The sequence below is a fragment of the Protopterus annectens genome, chromosome 3.part0 (assembly GCF_019279795.1).
Source record: "Protopterus annectens isolate FY-2018-M chromosome 3.part0, PAN1.0, whole genome shotgun sequence".
Classification (NCBI taxonomy): Eukaryota; Metazoa; Chordata; order Ceratodontiformes; family Protopteridae; genus Protopterus; species Protopterus annectens.
This window is the reverse complement of record NC_056731.1, coordinates 1,619,360,172-1,619,376,486: the sequence shown is the minus strand read 5'-3', so window position 1 is coordinate 1,619,376,486 and position 16,315 is coordinate 1,619,360,172. Positions and strand designations below refer to the sequence as shown.

Sequence of the window (16,315 nt, the reverse complement as noted above, 5' to 3'; positions counted from 1 at the left end):
GCATTGGTATAATTCCCCCATTTACCGTACTGGTGTACGCTCATACGCATTCATGCCCACACCAGCATACTTTATTAGTTACTAGTTTACTTCACTCTTTTCTGTATTTTTGTGTGTTTTTTTCTGTTTTGTTTTCATTGTATAAACATGTTTTTGGGTAAACATGAAAACTGTCAAGTTTTTTTTTTTTTTTTTTTGTTTTGTTTTTTTTGCAAAGCAGTGACATTTTTTTCTGAGCTGTTAATAACATGGATGGATATTTACTAGATATTAGATGTATTTTTTTATGTTTATAGTGTTTTAGTTTGATTATGTTATTTGGCTAGATAACTTTTCTTTTCTTCATTTTATTTCTTCTCACAGACCTGATGAAGGATTTATTGCATTAGTTAGCCGAAAACTATTTTAATTAGTCTTTGTATGTATATCTTTTTATGTTGTGCTTTTCTTAATACCTCATCTTAGAATGTGGGTTGTAAGTAGATGGTTAACGTTTTCCTTAGCTATGTTTTAATTTGATCTAATCAGCTGTAGTGTGCGAGTGGAGATTGTGTGCGAGTGGAGATTGTGGAGATTGTGTGCGAGTGGAGATTGTGTGCGAGTGGAGATTGTGTGCGTGGGTGTGTGTGTGCGAGTGAGTGGAGATTGTGTGAGTGGGTGTGTGTGTGCGAGTGAGTGGAGATTGTGTGAGTGGGTGTGTGTGTGCGAGAGTGGAGATTGTGTGAGTGGGTGTGTGTGTGCGAGAGTGGAGATTGTGTGAGTGGGTGTGTGTGTGCGAGAGTGGAGATTGTGTGAGTGGGTGTGTGTGTGAGAGTGGAGATTGTGTGAGTGTGTGTGTGTGTGTGAGTGGAGATTGTGTGTGTGAGTGGAGATTGTGTGTGTGAGAGAGTGAGAGTGAGTGTGAGAGTGAGTGCGCGCGTGAGAGTGAGTGCGCGCGTGAGAGTGAGTGCGCGCGTGAGAGTGAGTGCGCGCGTGTTCGGGGGGGTATTTGCTGTTCTAAAATGTATTGTTACAGTACTGTTTATATTTAGCATGAATAGGCTGGTTTAAGCAAGGTGTATATTTTCCACACCTTCTTCTAAGTATATAAAAGCTGATATGTTTAACATTGTTAAAATAATTCTGATTTTTTGTTACTGAGGATTGCTTGTCTGTGACAAATAAAGGCTTGTTGCTTTCGAACATTACTTAGGTTTCATGATTTTTTGGAATTATTGTGACTGAGCTCATCAACAAAGTTTTCAGACCGCTAGTTTCTCGGTTGTTTATTTTGTGCATGACATTTTATCACAGCAGTTGTTAGTAAATGCAGCAACATGTCATCAAAATCCTGACACTTTTTGAAAGTTAAATTTTTTGTTATTTTTAATAAAAAAAAGAGTACGGAAATTTTAAAGGATATTTATTTTATTTTAAGCAGTGATCCAAAAAGTAAAAATAAATTCTTTACATTTCTGTACTATAGCTTTCAATACTATCATTGTTGAACCTTAGAGTAAGGGAGTGGGTACTCCAAGGTATTGCAAGCTCAGAATTAGTTTGTGTTTCCTGTAAGTGCACTTAGTCTTTGCAATGAGGACTGTAGTTACAATCCATTTGCTTTCTGTTGGCATCCCTGCCAGCGAAGCAGTCAGATTATTGGCATGTTTTTTTACTTTTGACTTTTTACAGAAACCAGCCACGTTCTTACAAAGATTTTAAATATTAGCTACCAAACACTGAACCTTGAAGAACTCCTATGTTGACTAGTGTAGAGTGGCAAAGTTTTTCCTCAGTTTGAAAACCATTTGAAAGCACTTCGGCATGCTGTATCAAATATTTTGGACATATTGAGGTGTAAATGGCTCTAGCTTTGTTAACTCTATCAAATTCTTTCATGTCAGACATGACCTATTTAATCCTGTGGTAATGTCAGAAGCTGTGCTGAGAGTCTGAAATAATATTGGAGCCTAAAATTTACTGTAGAAGTTCTTGATGTGCACATTTCTCCAGTACCTTTGAAAGTGGGATAGCGGAGCTTGTAACTCAGTTATTCATTGTGAAGACTGGGCCACTTATGTAAAGACTTGTATAAAGTGGCATGACAACTTTTCTTGGGAATATGGCCTTTTTGTTTCTACAGATTGTGAACATATGTTAAGTGGCCTTTACCCAGCTGGTCTTTGTATACTGTACTTTATCTAAGAGCAGTATAGTCTGGGGTAATCAACTTTCTTCTTCGTAATTTTGCTGCAGAACTTGAGTCACTGTCATAGCACTTAAATGACACACAAGACCTAGAGTTTTCATTGGCAGTACAGCAGAGACAAATTTTGTTTAGTTTGAGTGTCACTTCTGTCTTTCTAAACTGTGAACTGGTAATCCACCAGTAATTTTAACAAAAGTGTGAAATTTTCTTTGACAACTACCTTTGTCGCCTTCACTAGCTGTTAATTTTAAGTAAAATATATTGTTCGCGTAAGTGACCAGTAAATGCATTTTTATTGATATCACTGGTTGTTTTTGATCTCTTTCAGGTTGCGACATGGGTTGATGAGACTTTGAGCTCAGTAGCTTCCAAGCTTGAGCATAATGCCCAGATGTTTTCAGAATTACAGGGAGACCGCATCACATCACTGCACTGCTGTGCACTTTATACATGTGCCCGGTTGGAGAACAGTCTGTACTGGTGGTGAGTTTATAATTATACATTTGATGATGACTTTGTGAAGTAGAAGAATACATGCTTTTTAATGAGTAGTGGACTGCTTTAGGCATCTTCATTTCACCAGAAATGTGTATTCGGTCATGGTTCAGAAGTGTTGTATTATGAAAGGGTTTGGCACCTTTCTTTTAATTACTGAAGTGGTATATGTTGAAACTGGAGTACTTCCAGATTTTTTGTTCATTTGTTCAAGTGTTTGTAGCTTTGGTCGTAGTGCATTAAGCTTTATGTTGTGTATTACTTTGACTGTTTTTAGAGTCGGCCCTGTAAGGTGGGATGTCTCATAGCTGCTCAGCATTCTATGTAAAGATCTCTCTTCATTCAGGGACCATGCCACTGGAAACAGGATCTTGCTTACCCTGTCATTCTTCAGTGAATTGTCACTGCTTTTGTTTTTTTTGCATTAATCACTGGAAATTTTCTGCATTTATTTAAAATATAAAACAAAAAAAAATGTCATGGAAGTCTGTTATATATACATATTTATTTATTGCATTTGTTAACGGGGAAGGTCCACTGGACCTAGAAAGAGCCCATTTTCAGTATAGGCCCTGTGGGAAAAGGTCCACATTAATACATACAAAATGAGATATTCATACACAGAACCAAGTATGTCGAGCAGTAATTTTACATTCAAGGAAAAAAAAATAATAGCAACAACAGTGATACGATTTACAATCATGGTGTAAATATAAGGTACAGATGGCATACGTTTAAGTAACACCTAAGTAAAAAATATATCTGCAATATACTTGGCAGAAGAGAGTTGAATTAGGGGAAAAAAGGATTAGACAGGGCTAGTGGAGGAAGAGTCAAGGTAAGGTGACATCAAAGGAGTATGTATGGTAGAGAGAATGAGAGGAGATGTTTGTAGTAGAATGGTTAAAGTTGAGGCTCCAGAGAAAGAAGTCATTTTTTGATGCAAGTGGTTAGGGTGCTGGAGTATAGCCAGTGAGAGGAGAGATGTAGTTTGAGGGATGTTTTTGAAAGAGGCAGGATTGCTGATGGTTCTGATTGAATGAGGGAGATTATTACATAACTTAAGGATGTTATAAGAGTACAACATTTGACCATCTGAGAGCTTGGGTTTATTGACTGACAGTAGCATTTTGTTTTCAGACCTGAGGCGATTAGTATGGTACATGGCCAGTATGGAGGAGAGGGAAGGGCAGGATTCAGGTCAGTAAATTATTTTGTGGGCTGTAGTTAATTGTAGGAAAGTGAGATGGTGAGGGATTCTAGCCAATTTGGTGATGCAAAGATGAGCAGTGGTGGGTGGAAAATTTTGCATTTGTGGCAAATTTAGCGACTTTGTTGTAGCAAGAGTCTGGTTTTGATTTTAAGTTGGACTCTAGTTTGGTGAGTATGGGAGTGCCATATAGAAGAGTTGAAAGCAGGAAGAATGAGGCCAGGGCTATTTTAGTGGAGTGGCTAAGAAAGTAGTTGTGCCTATAAAGGGCACCTAGCTTTTGATGTTTTTTTTTCTAATGTTGCTGTAGATGTGAAGGTCAAAAGTTAACTTGCCATCTATGATGACACCTAACAGTTTGGTACTAGGGACAACTTCAGTGGTAGTGTTTTGGGAACGAACAGAGAATAAGGATTTGTCAATGGGGCTAGATTTTTTGGGAGTAAATACTAAGAGCTTAGTTTTATTGGGGTTAAGGGTGAAATTGTTCTGGGACATATTTCAGTAGAAGTAAAAGCTTCTTGGAAAAGATAGTGTAATACAGTGGGAGATTTAGAAGAGCAGATGATAGTCATCAGCATATTGGATAATAGTACTGTGGGTATGAGTGTTGTGAAAGTCATTAACAAATATACTGAATAGGAGGGGTCCCAGAATTGATTCTTGGGGAACACCTGTTCTTATATTAATGAAAGGGGAAGAAGAGTGCTGCCATTTAGTAGATTGCTGCTTGTTGCTTAGATAGCTAGTAAGCCATTGTAGGGTAGGGGGAGATAGTCTGAGGTTAGAGCGTTTAATAAGCAGAAGGGAGTGGGAGATATGCCTTAGATAAATCAAGGAGGAGTGCAGAGACCATGGAGCCAGCATCACAAGCTCTGTTTACTGTATCCAGGAAGGAAATTAGGGCAGTGTTTGTACTGTGTGTGTGCCTAAAGCCATGTTGAGTAGGGGAAAGTATGTGGTGTTTTACCAGATGATTTAGGAGCTGAGTATGAATACATTTCTCTCGTAATTTGGAAATGGAAAGTATGGCAATAGGACGAAAGTTTGAGATATCAGAATTTTTGCCGCCATTATGAAGTGAGAGGATATATGCTATTTTCCAGGTGTCACGTATGCGTGATTCTTGAATGGACCCGTTGAGGAGGATACTGACAGGATATGCAGTGGAGGAGGCAGCTAGCTATAAGTATTCTGCAGGCAGGTTATCTGGGGCATTGGTACAAGGTTTTAGTTTATATAGAAGTTTTTGGATGGTGGATTTGAAAATGGGTGATAGTGAGAAGGTAGGTAGAGGGTTTCTGGGGATATGTATTGATGGGTGTTACTTGTCATCTGTGTTAATGAGTGGGAAGGTGGTAGTTTTGCGATAGTGTCCATCAAGTATGCATTGAATAGTGATGCTATCTCAGAGGGTGTCTTCAGGGATTGGGCAGGGATTATTGTTGGCTTCTGGGTGGAGTAAGGAGTTTATTGCAACCCAGACGTTTTTTAGGTTTTGTCTATGCTGATCTTGTATACCTTGGAAGTATTCTTTTTTTTATTTTTGACAACTAAGAGTTTGGCCAGATTACCACAAATTATATCTGTGAGGCTGCAGAGTATGAGGTCAGGAGTAGTAGTTTTCCCCTGGAATTTTCATATAGTAGCTCCAAGTTGTTAAAACTGTCTGCTTTTAAAAGCAATACTTACTACTGCCAGTTAACTTCAGCCCTTTGTTGCATGCATACCTAGAATTTGGGAATATGTGTAGTAATGAGCTTTTGTTCTTTGTGTGTTGCACTGTTGCAGCCATATTGTATGAAAACTCTGCTGCAATCTGAGGCCTTTGCCTGGTCCAGTTCTCAGAGGTAAGCATCAGCCCCACCACTACCACACACACACAGCAGATGCATCCTTTTCACACACATCCACATTTCTTGTTATAAAGAGGGAGTTTGCCTGTGCCATGTTCATTTTTTTCTTGCCGTATTTATGAGCCCTGTTGCGCATGAAGAACATTCATCCGTCTGGCTTCAGCCTAGGCCAGCCAGCTCAGATCGAGCAGATAAGTACTGCAGTGAAGGCCATTTTCTGTACATTGTTATATTACTTTGTTTGCTCTCTTCTGGGGTATGGTTGGCAATCCAGCATATAAGGTCTGTTGTATGGGTGTGTGCGTCTCAGAGCAATTAAGTAAGTAAGCTTGCAAAAGGCAGCTTCTGCATAGGGAATTCTGTGACCAGTGTTAGTACTCTTAGGTCCATATCACAATGTCTGTAGTTGACTTGTCAGGGCTGTAACCATAGTACAGTTCAGGGTAGGGAGCTACCTCTTTAGTCATACCTGGTCTAAGAGACTTGTGATTGTTGGACTTCCACAATGTCTTGAGTCTCAGCTTCAGGTTAATATGGACAACCCATCCAAAAAGAAACATTTCTTAAGGAAGGGAAAATGGGTGTTAGAAGAGAAGGTAGGGGAGACTTCCGAGCAGACAAGCTCCTGGGTTTCCCCTTAGATTGAAGGGTATCTTAACCATGGGTCACTCATGCAGTCACTGTCACCAACATTTGCTTAGTATTGAATTCTCCAGCATTGTTCCTTGAGAAACGGCTATGCGTTTGGACAACTACTCATCTTTCTAGACAGAAGACACAGTAATTCCGTTTGAAGCAATTGCCAGTCCCCCAGTGTTCATCTCGCAGCACACACTAATCAATAAGGGGAAGAGTCATGTTCCTTTCTTAATTGTTAGAGAAGATGTCCGTATCCTTACATTGGTGCCTAGAGATGTTATCCAAAAAGGCTTATAAAGCAATTGTGGCCCATTGCCTTTGAAGACTCTGGAATCCGAGGATGTTCTAAATGTTTTACTGTTGCAGTTCTAATTTGTGGGATTTCCCTCTATAAAAGCTCTTTGCTGTCCCGAATACCAGAGAATAGTTTCCCTCCTGGAGCCATTGGATACCCTATCCAGTTTGATAATGCTTTGGTATAAGGGTAGTCACCCCGGTGCTATGATCTCAGTTCTTTCTTGCTGTTGGAACCTGAAGCAGAGTGCTAGTCAGCGCATCACTCCGTGTGCAGCAGAGCAATAAGACTCCAGAAAGCTAAGTACCCTATTGAGTAACTTTTTGTGTACCATTTAACTATCTTCTGAGAAGATGAATAATTGTCTCCTCTGTGGCAAACAGAAACCCTACCGGGACTTCCACTCTTTTTCTGTGTTTTGCTTGGGGCTGGAACATGACGTCCTCAACTGTCATTTTGCTGCTCGCTTTAATAGTAGGACCATTAGGTGTAGGGCTGAGATTTTAGCAAGGTATCTTAGTGAGTTGTTAGGCTGTTAGTACTCCGTGGTGTCTGCTGGTCAAGCTGAGGTAGACATCCCTACGTGAAAAAGAGAGAAGGAAAAACTGTCCAGGCTTAGGGCCTCAAGACAACCCCTGCTCATTGTCGGCCAGTTCTAGGCTTGTTATCTCTGAAGAAAGTGAGATGTTTTCGCAGCCCTTTTCCCTGATTGAGGTGGTGGCGCAGGCCTGTATAGAGACCCTTTCAGAGTCCAATATGCCTTCAAGTCCCTCAATATCTTTTCAAGCTGTAGGACACAATTTGTTGGTTGGGTCTGAGACTGCTATGCAGGCTCTGTCTTCTGACAACTGTGCTAAGACTGATGGATTTTCCTGTCACCTAGATATTGCAACAGCCTTTTGCCCCCGCGTGAGTCGGTTGTCCGTACTGGTCCGGAAGTCCGTCACAGACCAAAACCTAAGTCTTATTTTTATTTATTTTATTTTACATTTGATGACCAGGATAGTCCGACTGGATACATGTCCATTTTCAACGGAGGCCTGGGGAGAAAAGCTCCAAACTTACAAACAGCTAAAGACAGGCAAGTTACAGTATATGTACAAACATATTGTATTAACATACAAGTTAGTCTCACATTTCAAGCCTATGAAGAATACAGTCTATATTCAGAAATGTATATAAATATGTTACAGTTTCTCTTATCAAGCCTATAGGTGCAGCTTATGTACAGAGTATCTGCAAAGATGTTAGTTTCTTTTTTCAAAACTTTTAGTGTGAGAGGTTAGTTGCTGTTAATAAAAAAATTGCAGGAATATTGAAGTAGATGAGGCTTTAGTCAGGGTTAGAGCAATGACATAACCAGTGAGTTTTAAAATATTGGGTTAGATTTTTTTTTTGAACTGATTAAAAGGGGTTCAGAGCAAGGTCATATGGGAGCGAATTCCAGGTTTTGCCCACTGAATTTGCAAACAAAGATTCTCCAGATAGGTTGTTAGCTTTAACCGATTGAACCAAACGTTTTGTAGTGGAACAAAGTAGCCTAGCGTTTTTGTAGGGATGGATAATGTTTTTAAGGGAGGGCATTTTTTCTGAATGGTTAATAACCGTAAATGCTACAGTAAGTTGATTATATTGAATTCGCCTGGGGAGTTCTAACCATCCTAAGAGGTTTAGGTTTTAACAATGGTGTTTCCTGTAGGGAGTTCCTGTGGCAAACCTGGCAATTTGATTGTAGCAGCTAGAGAGTTTGCTAAGATCAGATCTGAAGTAGTTGACTTCATTCATTCTGCACATATGGGTATATGGATCCAATCTGGATCCGAGCCGGCAAAAAGTTTTCAAGCATCAGCTCCAAGCTCCTCCCCTACCTATATTACCTCACTTCCTCCTATCTAGCCCCAGATCTCATTTGCCGCTCTGAGTCAGCATTGTGGTCTGTGAGCTCTTAGCTAGGTGGTAAGGTTTTTGGTACTTTTTACTATTTGTTGAGTGTGAATCCCTTCCCTTTTTCCTCCCTTACATCGCGTTTGGTCGTCGTGTTATCCCATCCTGGTTTAGAGTGTGTGTGCGTGTGGTCCGTTAGGGCTTGTTTTCTGTCATTGTTATGGCTGCACAGACTAAGGTTCTCTTCAAAAAGTGCACAGAGTGTGGTCATAAGCTTTCTCCAGCCGATGGCCACACTGTGTGTCCTATGTTTAGGGGTCGCCCACCTGTCAGTATCCTGTGACATTTGTTTGAGGTTTAACCCAAGGGCGTTGAACGATCGTCGGGCTAAGCTTGTGGCCAAAGGCTTGCTACCTGCTTCTGCCCTGGAGTCTGCCTCAGTTTCCTGTCCAGCCAGTGGCTCGACCTCTCGCCAGGCCTGCTTCTTCGGAATCGTCCCAGAGAGGTAGTGACAAAAGGGAGACAGAGGCGCACCATAAAGAGAGAGACAGGTCCAGGATAAGGTCTCCGGACAGGGAGTCTTTTTCCAGTCCCTCTGCTAAGATATCTAGGTCTCATTCTCCTCGGCTCCGCTCTCTCCGTTTCTCGCCGGAGCCGAGGCACTCCCCTCTGATCCGACCCAGACCCGAGTCGGTTGCTTCCTCCAGATCGACTCGGAGTGTATCCGAACTTGATATGGACAGGCTGATGAGTAGGTTCATCCAGAACCAAATTCAGATGGGGGTCTTACCAGGACCCTCTCCCATTGGTGAGGGTTCTTCTGCTGCTGCTATGTTCCACCCTATTGCTCCATCCCTAATCCGACTTGATGCTTAGGGGTTTTCGGGTCTGAGACCTTTTGGAGCTGTGGGGTCGGCGCCGATGGTTTTTGTTTCCTCGACGCTGGCCATCACCTTGAGTCCCTCGGGTCCAGTCTCTGATCCAGGTGACTCTCGGAGTCGTGGTCGGGGAGTCGGACCTGAGGGTCGGGATCTCGTTCTTTCGGATCCCACCCTTGGTGCCCGGACTACCCCGCAGTTGGCTCCGGTTACGGTGCCGGGGAGAGCCTCTTCCTTATGTTCTACGGAGGCGTGCTCTCCATCGGCATTCGGGGCCATGTAAAGGGTCCTCTCCCAGGGGTTGAGACCACAGCTCACATCCTCGGATCCGGCCCTGACCCCCCTGATTTTGGATTCTGCTCCCATTGCCCTGCCTCAGGGACAGCCAGTGCCAAGGCAGCCCCAGGTCGTTCCCCTCAGGGTACCCCCGGAGGCTTACGAATCCTCTCCAGAGAGTCACACTGGCGAGGAACCTCGTAAGCATAGGTGAAGAGGAGGCACTTGGACTCCCCTGAGTCCATTACCACTGATACGGACTTGGATGAAGGAGAGGGTTCCCCCAGATCACCTCCCGAGGACGTCTCATTTGGAGACATTATGGAGATCCTCCGCCAAAGAGGTCAGCTCCCAAACCCTCTGCGGATGAGTCCATATTCCTGGATGCCTTTGGCACGGGCCCATCTACTTCCTGGGTCTCCCCACCAGCTGACACTTTGGTGGACCTCATCACCATTAGGGCATGGAAGGATCCTGACACCACAGAGCCTATCCCCAAAAGGCCAGACAAAATTTTTTTCTCCACCATCGGACAGGCAGGCATGGTTCAAGGGACCCCGGTAGACGCTTTGGTGGTTGCAGCTGCCACAAAGAAGGAACTAGCTCAGGAGAGTTCCTCGTTTCATCCACCGGACCAAGGAGTCCAGGTCAATGGATCGTTTTGGGAAGCGCATGTACTCGTCAACAACATTTTCTATTTGTGCGCTGAATTACTTGGCACATGTCATTCGACTGCAGCAAGACCTTATATCGGAGCTAACTGAGTCGCCCATGGAATCTCTGTCGCAGCAGGACAAGCTGTCCTTTACTGCCAAGATGACTACTCTGAAATCAGCAACTAATACCTGTATGCGTCACCTCTCATGCCATGGAGGGTGCCGCTAGAGCTGCAGGTACAGGCGTTGCTTTGAGGCGACACGCCTGGATCAGGCTGTGTCAATTTGCGGACCTATTTAAGGCGTTTTTCATCGGTGCCCCTTTCGATGGATCATCCCTCTTTGGGAAGACCGTACTTGACACACTAACCCAGAGTGAGAAGGATGGAAAGACTTTGTCGGCTGTCTGATAACCCCTAGAGGTCCTATTCCAGGAACCAAAAGGGGCAAAAGAAAATGTGGTTCCGGAAATCACATTCCTTTCGTGACACTCAGGAGTATTCGTCCCCCAGAGGCAGAGGAGGACAAGACCGCCGCCCCAGGGGTAGAGGGGGTCACTTCGGGTTTAGGTAACATTTTTCCGACAGACCCGCTCAACAACCCTGAGGGGTTGCTCAGCTGCTCTACTCTGGAGGCAGTCGGGGGAAGATTTTCCTTACATCCAACGGCATGGGAGTCCATTACTGCAGACCGCTGGGTGTTAAACATCATATCCAGAGGATATTCTATCCCCTTAATTTCACATCCCATATCTCCAGCTCACCTTCCAGATGTCCCACCCACTCACAGGGAGGCTGCAGCTTTAGAAGTTCCGAAGCTGTTAAAAAAACAAGCCATCGAGCCGGTCCCCCCAGATCAATCCGGATCAGGCATCTACTCCAGGTTCTTTAGTGCCAAAGAAGACGGGGGAACTCAGGCCCATTCTGGACCTGTCTATCCTCAACCTGTCGGTAGAGAAACAAATATTCCGGATGGTCACTCTACAGTCCATTCTACCTTTTCTGAGAGAATGCGACTGGATGTGCTCGTTAGACCTCCAGGACGCTTACTATCACATCAAGGTCCACAGGAGCTCCAGGAGGTTTCTCCGCTTCCAGCTAGGGGCCAGTCACTTTCACTTCAGAGCCCTACCCTTTGGTTTCACCACAGCCCCCAGGGTGTTCACCAAGGTTTTGGCAGTCGTAGCGGCTCACCTGAGACTTTAGGGCATTCAGGTATTCCCCTACCTAGACGACTGGCTCTTCGCTGCATCCACCAAGCGTCTCCTGTATCATGCCCTGCACTACTTCCTTGGTCTGGCTCACAAGTTAGGCATCTCAATCAACCTCAACAAGTCCCACCTGACTCCGGTTGAAATCATAGACTTCATTGAGGCTCGGTTGGATTTGATTCAGTCAAAGATTTTTCTCACTCTGGAAAGGATAGCGAATCTCAGACTCCATGTTTCCGTGATCTTGGATCTCATGGTCATCACAGCAGCTGATGATCTCAGGGCCCTGGGTTCCATGGCAGCAGCAATCTCTATACTCCCTCTTGCACGTCTCCACATGAGAGTCCTTCAGTGGAATCTGGCAGTCCAATGGTCCTGGCTAGAACTGACTGAGTTTCCACATCCGTATCGATCGGGCATGCATAACGGCACTCCTGTGGTGACTTCACTTGGTGGACATATTTGCGGGGCGCAGCTGTCTATCCCCTCAGGCTCAAGCCACGGTGACCACGGACGCTTCCCAGCTCGAGTGGGGGGGGCACTTCCTGGGAAGAACGGTCCAAGGCACGTGGTCCCCTCTAGAGAACAAGCTACACATAAGCGTCCTGGAAATGAGAGCAGTTTTGTTAGCATTGAGAGCCTTCCACCCAGTCCTACCTCCAGGGACGATAGCCATTCAGTCAGACAAACATGTCTGTAGTCTGGTATATAAACAAACAGGGAGGGACCCGATTCCCCTTTGTCGCGAGGCCATGAGAGTTTGGGAGTGGGCCATATCCACCAGCCGGTTTCTCGTAGCAATGCATTTCCCGGGACGCTCCAACATTCTGGCGGACAGTCTCATCAGGGCTATCCTGCTTCCCTACGAGTGGTCCCTGAAACAATCAGTGGCGGAGAAGAACTTCTGTGTTTGGGGTCAACCTTGCTGCGATCTGTTCGCATCTCCTTCCAGCGTGAAGTGCAGCAAATTCTTCGCTCTGATCCCCCCTCTGGGGGATGCCCCCGGGGACGCTGCAGTCCATGCTTGGCCTCCCGTGCTACTGTATGCTTATCCCCAGTTACCTCTGATTCCGAAGTTCCTTCAGAGAGCTTGCTGGCTGCATTGCAAAGTCATTCTCATAGCTCCTTTCTGGCCGCGTCAATTGTGGTTTCCTTTCCTATGGTCTCACCTGTTGGCCCCTCCATGGGCTCTAGATCCATGTCCGGATCTAATTTCTCACCTGTCGGGCTTGCCCCTGCCCAACCTGGACAGTCTCAAGCTGATGGCTTGGCTGCTCCAGTTCCCATGATCAGCAGGACTCTCAGACTTTCGTCTCCTGTTAAAAATATTCTGGTAGCTTCTCTTAAGACCTCCACTAGGAAACTGTACAATAGCAAGTGGAAACGTTTTTGCGTTTGGGCCTCTCAGTGCAATCAGAACCCGTTTACAGCCCCTGTTCCTGTCGTACTGGATTTTTGGCAGATCTTTTTTGGTCAGGCTCTAGTGCTTCCACCATCAAGGTTCAACTGGCTGCCATCTCTAATTTTCATGTGGGTGAAAATAAGGTTGCTCTGGCTTCGGCCAAACTCTGTAAAGCTTTCCTGAAGGGCACCTTTTTATTGCGACCTCCAGTTAAAGAAACAGTACCCCCCTGGGATTTGACTTTAGTCCTTCAGGCCTTGACCTCTCCCCCCTTTCGAGCCATCCGGTTCAGTTCCGATGTAGTTCTTGTCATGGAAGACGGCATTCTTGGTCGCCATCACTTCGGCTAAGAGAGTTTCTGAGTTGCAGGCATTATCCTCCTTGCTCCCCTATTTGGTTTTTCACAAGGATAGGGTTTCGTTGCGCACAAACCCTTCTTTTCTTCCCAAAGTGTCTTCAGCAGCCAATATTAATCGGTCCATAAATTTGCCAGTCTTCTTCCCAAATTTCCAGAATAGGGGTGAATGTAAACTTCATTTGTTGGATGTCCATAGATAGCTTCGTTTTTACCTCTATAGGACTAAACCCTTCTGGAAGTCGGATCAATTGTTTGTCTCTTTTTCTAAACCATTTTTGGGCAAAGCAGTTTCAAAAGTGTCCTTAGCAAGGTGGATCACCCTGTGTATTGCGCAGGTCTATAAGGACAAAGGGTTATCTCCTCCTGGTGTATTGAATGCTCATTCCATTAGAGCTATGGCCACTTCTGCAGCTTTCTGGTAGAGAGTTTCATTAGATATTTGTGCAGCAGCTACTTGGGCAAATTCGCACACATTCATCTCTCATAAATTGGATCTTATTTCTAGAGGGAGAGCATCCTTTGGCTCTGCGGTGCTCAGAAATATCCTTCCATAAGGGCCTAACAGGAATTCTAGTAGCTGGGGACTCTGTCCCATATGTGCAGAATGAATGAAGTCAACTACGAAATTATGTTATTACCATAACATTCCATCTGAGTAGTAGACTTCATTCTTCTTCACTTTCCTCCCCTCCGTCCCTCTCACTCTTCAGGTTATCCTGTTTAGGGTTTTTGGTTACGTCGCTTTTTAGTGACAGCAAACTTGATCTGGGGCTAGATAGGAGGAAGTAAGGTAATATAGGTAGGGGAGGAGCTTGGAGCTCAGAGCTGATGCTTGAAAGTTTTTGCCGGCTGGGATCCGAATCGGATCCGTATACCCATATGTGCAGAAGAATGAAGTCTACTACTCAGATGGAACGGTATGGTAAGAACATAACTTCTTTTTTTGTTCAAGTTAGTGAGGCATAGAGTAGCGTTGAAAGCAGATGGGTACGGGCAATGGCAGTCCTAGCTAGAGGGGAGAGAAATGGTTTGTTTTTATATAGGGAGTCAAGCTTTAATAGTTTGATTTACTTGCATGTTGTATTTGAGGTTGTTCTCTGTTATAACACCCAAGAGTTTAGTTTACATATCTGGTTAGATTATGGTCCCATTGTTAGATGCTGTTATAAACGAAGGTTGAAAGGATTTGCAAGTAGGGGAGAAGAGCAATAGCTTTGTTTTATTAGGGTTTAATTTCAGGTGTTGATTAGAGATCCAGTTTTCCACTGTATTAAAGCTTTTCTGCGTTAAACAAAGGAGATCTGTAAAGGTAGAGCATGAGCAAGTCAGGGTGGAGTCATTGACATATTGTATACAGATTGCACCTGGGATTACAGTGTGGAGGTCACTGATAGAGGGAGAAAATAAGGGGACCTAATGTGGAGCTTTGAGGGACAAAAGAAGGGGACCTAATGTGGAGCTTTGAAGGACACCAAGGGTAACTGGGAGAAGGTTGGAGAGTTTGTCCTGCCAAAGGACAGCCTACTGTCTTCCACTAAGATAAGATTGAGACCATTGTATGGCATGGTTGTTTAGGGATGTTTTAATTAGGGTAAGTAAGAGTAGCTGGTAGTTAACCATGTCAAAGGCCTTGGAAAGATCGAAACAGGGCAGAAGATAGTTTGTTGTTACGTTGGAATTTATGACAGAAAAGGAGAGGAAGGCTGAGGTGGTACTGTGCTGTGGTCTAAATCCATGCTGGGAGTTGGCCAGATGATTATGTTAAGTAAGGTAGTGTAAGATTTGTTTATGGATACACTTTTCCATAATTTTGGACAGTAATTTGACAGCTCAGTGGAGCTGCCTTCTTTGTGGAGTAGTATGACATATATTTCCAGATAGAGGCTACAGTTATGGTTCTGTTTATCAAAATAGAGACAGGGTGTACTATAACATAAGCAGTTTTTTTGCAGGTAGTCTGCAAGGAGGAGGTCGGCTGAAAGGGTGGTTGGTTTGAGTTTTTTAATTAGAGCCACACCGGAAGTATATCCCTCATTGGTGAGATCTGATCATAAACTAATCTCACTGGAAATCCACATCCCGCCCCCACCCCAAACAAAAAAGACCATAGTGAAGAACTTCTCTAAAGCAAACTTCACACTACTCAAGACTGGTGTGGTATCCTTCAAGGCCCCTGAATCAGAGGAAACCACAACCCAAGCTGCGGAAGCCCTTACAAATGCCTTCTATGAACACCTCCAGGACTGCATGGATCAGGCAATCCCAAATAAAACCAAGACTCTTTCCACAAAGGGCAAACGTCCAGTCTGGTGGACCCCAGCCATTAACAAACTTTTACAATAAGAGGAGAAAGCTATTACATGATAGAACAAAATCCATAAAGGAAGTCACCCTGATCATTATTAGTAAAAAAATACGAGCACTCATAAAATCAACTAAGGCCAATTTTGAGAGAAAAATTGCCATGGATTCAAAGGACAATCATAAGGCCTTTTTCAGCTATGTTAGGAACCTGGGTGGAAACTCCCAGATATGCTCAGAATTAGTCCAAAATGATACAAAAATCACTGAACCCACAGACATTGCCAACATACTGGCAGACAGGTTCAGTGCAAACTTCACCCCCCTCTCTCCCCCTAAAGGAGAGATAACTATCCCAGCCGAGTGTAGCCTCCCGGACATCTCAAATGCGCAGGTGAAAGCTGCTCTCTCTAAAGCTAAAAACACAGCATCAATGGGACCGGATGGTGTCCCCGGCTGTGTGCTACACGAGCTAAATGAGGAATTAAACCCGCACATAAGGCAGCTGTTTAATCTCAGCCTTACCACAGGATAATGTTTAGAGTGCATTCCATCTGTAGGGCCCACTTCAAGTTCTCCTTTCCTACCCTGATACCTCCCTTAGGTTATCTGTTTGAGTTGGAAGCATATGAGCCAAACAAAGTCTGGGGCTTGAGGCAAGACACTA

General features: G+C 44.1%; 1 protein-coding gene across 1 annotated transcript in view; it reads left to right on the top strand.

Moving 5' to 3' along the window:
• Positions 1-16,315, top strand: part of UBR5 (ubiquitin protein ligase E3 component n-recognin 5) — a 3,965,620-nt gene that overhangs the window by 900,679 nt on the left and 3,048,626 nt on the right. Inside the window, exon 14 of the mRNA XM_044065648.1 lies at positions 2,517-2,671. Within this exon, the coding sequence (XP_043921583.1) occupies positions 2,517-2,671 (155 nt within the window). The remainder of the gene's footprint in view (positions 1-2,516; positions 2,672-16,315) is intronic.